The sequence below is a fragment of the Chaetura pelagica genome, unplaced genomic scaffold (genome assembly GCF_000747805.2).
Source record: "Chaetura pelagica isolate M959 unplaced genomic scaffold, ChaPel_1.0 scaffold323, whole genome shotgun sequence".
NCBI classification, from domain to species: Eukaryota; Metazoa; Chordata; class Aves; order Apodiformes; family Apodidae; genus Chaetura; species Chaetura pelagica.
The window spans coordinates 730,181-738,552 of record NW_009952640.1 but is presented as its reverse complement, the minus strand read 5'-3'; the positions used below and the strand labels follow the sequence as shown (position 1 = coordinate 738,552).

The following is an 8,372-nucleotide window of genomic DNA, read 5'->3' as shown; positions in this document are numbered from 1 at the left end:
TAGGGAATACAGTTTAATGTTTGTGGCTAAGCCTTCCAGAAGATGAGCAATTAGCAGCAAAAAAAGGAAGAAGTGGAATTACAGTATTGCTCTCCCTGATGTCAGAAACCATGAAGTGGATTAAAAGGAGTTGGATCATGAGTTTAGGGTTCAGTAGCTGAGTGCTTCTATTTTGTGCTTATATAGGAGTTTAAGAGATTTTTGGTATACAGTTCTAGAAAAGTAGTATTTACCTGTTCGTATGTGTTTTGAGATAATATCCAGTGTGTCTCCCGTTTATGTCTGTTACTCAATCACCTCATACAAGGATACATTTTTTTAACTTGTGCCCCCTCTGCTGGCTACTTTTCCAATTACAAGGTAAAAATAGAAGTTTATGGAAGTGCGGTGCTCTCTGATATGCTATTTTGGCCAAACATAAGTTTAGAAAAGTCTCTCTCATGAGGGTAAAACTACTGCAAAAAAGAATCCTAAATTGTGAGAGTCAGTGGTGGTGTTGTGAGTTTCTGTTTTCATAGTGCACAGTTATTGTCATGGGCTCAGTCAAGATTCCAGCATTTGTCAAATTTGTTTCTTTTCCTCATCCGTCAGTCAGAGATTTGGTACTTTTACCCATCCCGTGTGTGTATATTGCTTCATTTACAGAAGAACTGGATTTTATGGTTCCTGGGACTAGGGAAAACTACACTAAGTTTCTAAAACCTGCTGCTATCATCTGCATTTCTGTTAGCAGTCAATTTCCCTTCAAGATGTGGAGCTCTCTTATTTTACGTGTAGTAAGGGGCTCTCTCAAATTACCTTTAACAGGGTATTAATTTGCCTGTGGTCTTCCTAAAACCTGTCTTTTAGGGTGGAGTGGTATTCCTAGCTGCCTTGCATAAAGAGGAGGTAGAGCTTAAGTCCTGCCATCTTGAATACTGCAGGGAGAGCTAAAAGGTTAGTAGGTATGTCTGCACTGCAGATGTTTGTGGACTAGAGCTAATGGTAAGAATACTGCCACTGTTCTGCAGTCCTTTAAGGAAAACATGGCATTTTTACTTGGTGGTAGAGTAATTCCTGGAGTAGTGTTTTGTTAGGTTGTTTCATAAGGTTCCAATCTGTGACCGAGCTGGCATCTCTCTTTGCCATTAATCCAGGCATCAAGAGTGAGTTCTGTTTTAATATAAAACTTATATTATGACTTGAAAACTTCATAACAAACTTCAAAACACTTAAATCCTGTGTAAAACTCAAACTGCTTTGTGTAGCTTTCATTGAGCTTTCTTCTGAGGCTTCTGCAAGGGATCCTCAAGTGCATCTGCTGTACAAATATCTGATCACCTACTAAAAGGACAAAATTACTGCCACCGCAAAACTGCATTAGCAAAGCAGCGTCAAGGGAATATATACAAATCTTATGGACAAAACAGCAAGAGTTACATCTTCCTAAAGCAAAACAGAGATGAGTTAGCAACTTCCTTTGTGCCTGAATCCTAGCTTGTCAAGATAACTTAATCCCATACAGAATTCCAGGATGTTCTTCAACTCTTCCTCATTCAGCCTGAAATCACAGAAGTCTCTCTGACACACACGAGTTTGGTTTCTATTCTAAAGCAGCCATAACAAAGAAACTTAACTAGGATTTCAAAGCTAGGTTTATCACGCAGGTTCAGTCAGACAACACCCTGAGGTGCTGTGCTTTCAATCTGGACACAGAATCATGTGGCATATCTTGTGATGTCAGATTTATGAAAGCTAGTGTTGTAGAATTCGACTGTGCTTCTTGCTATTTTTCACCCCAGCACTGGTAGATCACAGTTTTCATAGAGTGTTTGTGCTAAATATTAGGTGATAAGCAGCATAGCTTAATCTAAGTTTCCATTTAAAGTAAAATTTTACTTCTTATCGAGTATTAAAAAAGAATTTACCAATATGCTGAAACAGAATTAATTCCTGAGTCCTTGAATGTGTGCATGTATATGCATGGCAATGGTGCATGTCTGCTTACATTTGAAAAAAATCTTATGGGTAAAGTAATTTCCGTGAAGAGTTATGTTGCTAATTATGAATTCACTAACATAGGCACTGTAGCCAGTGTATTCAACTGTGTTTGTGAGTGCATAAAATACAATTGATTCTTTACAACAATATTTATGGGTTCTGCAGGGATAATAGGAAATGCAAGTGGGACAAAAAAGAAGTTGAACAACATGCTACAGTTCTTATGTAGCTGACTGTCAGAGCACAGAGCAACTGCTAAATACCTCTGTGTACTTGACTGATAGTGTTCTTGCCTTGAGCAATTAAGGGGAAAGTCTCTAATAAATGTTAAATTAATGTTTTAGACATTTCATGATTTTGCTGAAGTGTAGCTGAGATATCAGTATCCTAAGATATAAAAAGTAAGTGAAAACTATGATGAGTTTGGACCATCTGGTTTAGTTTTTTGAAATTCAAGCTCAGTTTTTTAAGCTGTTACCAGTTTAAGAAAAATAGCTTTAAAGCTAATAATTTTGCTGTCATTCTGACTTTTAGATTTAATTTTAAACTATTGTTTTTGAACAATGGTTGCTCACAGATTCTCATCAGCATTTATGAGAATCTTGACCTTTTAAATTCTAAAAAACCTGATTGAATTGAAAAAAATGGATAGTGCACTTCTGTATTTCCTGGTCAGATGGCTACATTTACTAGCAGTTAGGGCTGATACTTGTGAAAGTAAGAAGGCCCTGTTGAGCTAATATAATGTAAGATAAGTGTGCAATACAACTTCTGTTGAATTTCGTGATTTACTGAAACAAAAACATGCTTTTTAGACATTTGATCATGATCTGAAAATGAGTATTTTCCAGTGAATAGTAATGTGTTCTGTTAAAAATATGCATTTTATTTCAGTTTACATTTATTTTCAGCTTCTAGCCTTTCTTGGGCATGTAGCTTTTGTACTACTAAATACCTAACTTCTTTTTATAGTAGTTGCTTGTTGAACATGTCATTTTTACTCTCTGACTTAGAGTTTTTTTTGGTCATGTTTCTACCTCAGCTGTTTCTTAAGTTTTTCAACACTTCTGACTCTGAAATGAATGTTTAAAAGAGTACAGTGAGACATCAATAGTCTTAAATCAATTTTGTCTTCATGTATAATATTGTATACTTGCACATCTAAAGGCTGCAGTAGCTCTTGAATTGCTTTACCTGTATGCTTTGAAGAAGAAAAAAACAAACCAAACAAGCCGTGTTTGCTGAAGCTGGTTGCTAAGCTTACTTGCCTATGAAAGTGAATTCTTAGTTATGAGAGTCTTAGACAATAATATGTCTTGATAATTTGATACACTCTGGCTGCCTCTCAGAATATCACTCAAGCTGGAATGGGCTGGCTGTGCCTCTTGCTGTGACTCCACTTGAGTGGTGGGGAGCTCAGTGCTGCTCACAGCTCTGTATATGTTTTGTGTTATCTGAGCACAGAACTACTTCAGTTGGAGACTAAAGAAACGGCAACCAGTGTGGTTGAGTTGTTTTGTGATTTGGAATAGTTGTGAAGCTGTCAAATTATTCAAAAGAATGTGTTGTGTAACAGAATTTAGTTTTAAGGCTTTGAATCTCTCTTTTATTTAATCTTAGCCTAGCAAACTTGCAAAATTACCTGGTAATGATGCTAATTTTTAAATAGCTTTGTTCCAAAAAGAGGTGTGTGGGTTTTTCTGTCTCCTTGATGCATATCTGCTCTTGAAAATGCAGATTGTAGCTGAAAGAAAAGAAAACCAACAAGATCTTCACAAAAGATCTTGTACCACATTACAGTACATGGTGGTTGAACAGGATGATCAGCCATTAAAACCTTAGGTGCTTCCTCCTTGGTACTTTTTTTTTACCACTGCTAGGAATCTTCAGAGGGAAAAACATATTATGGAAAAGAATTTGCAGTCAGATTACTCCATCAGCTCTTTGGACTGAAAAGGATGCCAAATGAGACAATTTGTCTATGTGGTGCAATTAGCTGAAGTCCCCATGGGAGCTAGTTGTCACTGCAGCTAGAAAAATAAGTTAATATTTAGTTTTTAAAAAATACTTGTTTATAAGCAAATTATTAAAAATTAATTTAAAATAAAATTTGAAAATACTCATCAGTTTGCTGTAGCCTGAGCATTAAATTGAGACTCAAATTGCAACAGTTTAAATATAGGAGCTTCGTTTCTGGACCTTAAAATATTTATCCCTTATTGGTTGTTTTAATCTGTCTGAAAACAGATAATACAAGCACAGAAGTAGCTTTGCTTGTATGCTGGTTAGAACAGGCCTGTGTAATGCTGGCTTAAATCATGAGCAATGCCCTCATATTTCCCTAGGTATTGGTACTGAGACCAAGTTGATCTTTCCCCTACTTACTTTAAGAACTCAGCATTTCACACTTTCTATCTTTGACTTTCCTGTGTGGGAATGTAAGATGATACTAAAATTAGCTGCTGGATTATTTTTATTTTGAAATGAACAAAACCTCCTGGTGGTTAGCTAGTTGTCAGAGTAAGTTGTAAACAGGCTTATTACTTACACCTTGATGTGTTGAGCTGATTTCCAGTGCATTTCAACATACCTGTAAGCTGGTAATGTATGCTCTGTCCCTCACTGTTTCACTGCATAACTAAAATAATTGAGCTGTGCCGAATTAACTATATGCATTCACAGTCAGTGGTGTTACTATGTATTTTGAAGAATATTATATTTTGACTTTCCTGTGTGGGAATGTAAGATGATACTAAAATTAGCTGCTGGATTATTTTTATTTTGAAATGAACAAAACCTCCTGGTGGTTAGCTAGTTGTCAGAGTAAGTTGTAAACAGGCTTATTACTTACACCTTGATGTGTTGAGCTGATTTCCAGTGCATTTCAACATACCTGTAAGCTGGTAATGTATGCTCTGTCCCTCACTGTTTCACTGCATAACTAAAATAATTGAGCTGTGCCGAATTAACTATATGCATTCACAGTCAGTGGTGTTACTATGTATTTTGAAGAATATTATATTTCTAAGATGGGTAAATTCGTGGTTTTTTTTTTTTTTTTTTCTAATAGTATATTTTTAAAGGAAGTGCAATGAAAAATAATTTTATTAGATTAATGGTAATTCACAAAGCTCCTGCCATTTATTAAAAAAATAAATAAATAAGTGTAAGTCTTCTGGATTTTAATTCAGCCAGATTTATTAGAAAATCTGAATTTTTAGAGTTTATATAAACTAGGGGTTTTTTAGGTATACTTGACTAACACTTGTTTTGTATGCCTTCATATAGTCAAAGTGAAAAGTTGGGTCAAAAGAGTCAGGACAGTTCTTTAAGAATTAATGATATGGAAATTTTTAGTAAAAAAGAGTAAACCTCAAGAAAAGACATATTTTCTAAAGTTCTACCTTAACATTCTAATTATGTTTCTGCTGCTTTAGGTGGACTGTAGAGACTAATTTCTAAATTGCATGAAGCTGTGAATTTAAGTGTAGCTCAGTGAACTCAGCTCTGTTCACTTGTCTTTAAATAATTAAGTGTTGAATTGTATACTCTGTGACTTGATTTCATGACTTCTTTCTAGAAAGGATAATATTTATAGCTGTATTGATGAGTTGATGAAGAAAACATTTCAAGGGGAAGCATTTCCTTATTAAACAGATGTGAAGTGTTCTGCAACAGCTCAAGCCAGGAAAAAGAGATTCTTGCTTTTGTAAATACGTTGCTCTGAGCTGATTCTTGACTCAGTATGTTGGTGATCATCCATTGTACAACGCTTGTGAAATTTTAAAAGGCAGACTCAGAATAAAGTAATTTCTCCTTCAGACATGTTTTTCCTGGGAGGACTCAAGCTTAGAATCTCTTGTTTTTGTCCATATAATCTCATATTTATTCTGAGCTCAAAGTATTTAAAATTAAGGCTTAAGTTGAGAAAGATTACAGTTGAGGTACACAAAAGTGTTTTAAGGTAATGAGGATGTTTGGATAATAGGGGTTGTCAGAGACTAGATTTTTATGTTTCAAATTGGACCAGAATATTGACCTAAAGAGCATTGCTTATGACATTCTAAATCTAAAATCTTGTTATTTTTATAAATTGTAAATTTATTTTTACAGCAACTTATTAGCCATAGGTAAAGTATTTTTATGTTCAGTATTCAGGAGAACAAGTCCTTTTCCTCTAGTTAGGAACACTGCTTTCAATATTATTTCAGTGCAACATAATTAGCTTTCAGCTGATGTTCTGCAGTTGTGGTGAGCTACTAGTTGGCAGAATAACATGCTATAATGGTTCTTCAGAATTAAATAAGGATAAATATTCCTAGGAAATTATTTTAATTAAAATTGAGTGTATTTTGAGAGTCCTTAAATTCTTTTGAGTAACTGTTTGAATTGGATTATGAACTAATTTAGCTTTTGTGGGAGAGATGGATCTTCACTGTTTAATTTTATTTTTGTGTATTTTTTGTCTGTAGTAGTCGTGTGCTATTTTAAAGGAAATTTTATTTTCACTAAGGCTTGAGAAAATATTGAGCAAATAATTGCTTAATTTTTCTGTTGACATCTAGTAGTATATTGATCACTGTAAAATGGTGTTGCCACTTCAAAGTGGACACTCCTCACAAAATATATTTCAAATTGTGAGGTGATATTTCTGTTCTAAACACACGACCTTTAGCTGATTGTTTATATTAAATGGATTTTTAAAAATGGATTTTAAAAGGTCTCTTTCTAAAACCTATTAGTTCTCTCTCCATGTTTTTAGAGTGAATTGTAAGCACTCATGAGATAGCTTCTCTTTTTAAGCAGAATTAGGCCTTAGGTCTAGTATTTTTCTTTATTGTTTTCTGAAGAAGAAAAAAAGGCCTTAAGCTTGGCAGTAGGAGGAGAGTGGAACCCACTAAATAATAACTTGCAGCAGCTTTTATCCAGTCTGTCTTTAACCCTAGTTAAAGTGGAATGTGCTACCTGTGCTTGGAGTTAACATGTGCATGGATTATTTTGGGATCCTCTCTTTCAGGAGGGACAAGAAGGTTTCTAGCATACTGGTAGTAGGAAAATGAAGTGCCAGAAGCAAACCAAGTGTTTTTGTTACAGCTAAGCTAGTTGAATGTTTTGGTGGGATCACAGAATGTCTTACCTTGTATGTTTCTATCTTAAATGATTCATAGAGAAAGTGTATCTATTTTTCAAATATGTGTTTCTGAAGTAAGTCTGGTGTGTAGCACCTCAATTGAAACAAATCAGTACTCTTCATGTCAGAGTTTTTCTTAATACATAGAGTAGTAGTAGTTCTTAACCCAGGGATCATGATCACAAGGTATTATGCAAATGCTTTAGTTGGTGATACAGTAATTAAATCATGCATGAAATCAAACCTGGAACAGGGGGATTTAGAAGTATTTCTGGTTTGGAGAGAGTTGCTCCTTTAAACAGCTGCTAACTTCAGAATACAGCAGGACACATTGTTCTTGAAGTCTTACATTAACCATTTTTGCCATGTTTTTTGATGCATTTATTTGCTGCAGATTTATGAAGTGTGTAGCTTTACATGGCCTTACTGCAAAAAGACTTAAAACCCTCTAGCATTGTACTTTATAGTGCATGAGAATAAAATACCTCAGGGCTCCTTGTTTTGTCAGGGGATATCAGTGGCTGTTTAATGACTGAATAGAAGCTTACAAATTTCTTACAGCATTTTAAATGAGACTGCTTTTTTTTTTCTCTTAGGGACGAAACCCCTTTTTTTTGGAGCCAGCAATAATTATTACAGTTACTGATGGAAGTAAATTAACTACTACCAGTGGCATACAGGAAGAGGTAAGATCTGACCTCTTGTTTACAATTATGTGTGCTGAAAGTTGTGTTAGAATGCTGTTTACAGTAAAAAAAATCTGAATAACTTTTTTTCTTATCAGAGGTGATGAAAATATATAGTGTAACTGTTGGTCTGTTTAGTAAACTTAGTTTGTTACTTCTATCCAGGGACTTTATGGCTTTTAAAATATGCTAGCAGGATACCTTGATTTCTGTGAAGTGTTTGTGTTTAACTGGGCTAGATATAAATTCTTTATGCATAGACCCAAATTAACGTAGTGATTTCCTAAAGGATGTGGCCAATAGATAGTATGTGAAATATGTCCTTCTTTCACACCAGACTCCTGAAGTGATTTTAATCAAATCAGTAGTGTCCTTATAATCCAAGATAAGAGCTGAAGAAATGCATTTCAAATTAAATCTGTAAAGCAATTTAAAACGCTTTATCTTAATCTTAATATACTCGAGTATATTGCTCAGACATCTGGCAAATTCAGAGCTGTAGTAAATGCTGAGGCACTGAACTATTTAAACTTACTGGCTGGTTTTAATTTTTTTCCTAAAAAGATGTAGGAGGG

The 8,372-nt window shown here is 34.7% G+C and overlaps 1 protein-coding gene across 1 annotated transcript in view; it reads left to right on the top strand.

Annotated features, from left to right (window-relative positions):
* Nucleotides 1-8,372, top strand: part of INTS6 (integrator complex subunit 6) — a 45,882-nt gene that overhangs the window by 11,984 nt on the left and 25,526 nt on the right. The window contains exon 2 of the mRNA XM_009993745.1: nt 7,708-7,797. Within this exon, the coding sequence (XP_009992047.1) occupies nt 7,708-7,797 (90 nt within the window). The remainder of the gene's footprint in view (nt 1-7,707; nt 7,798-8,372) is intronic.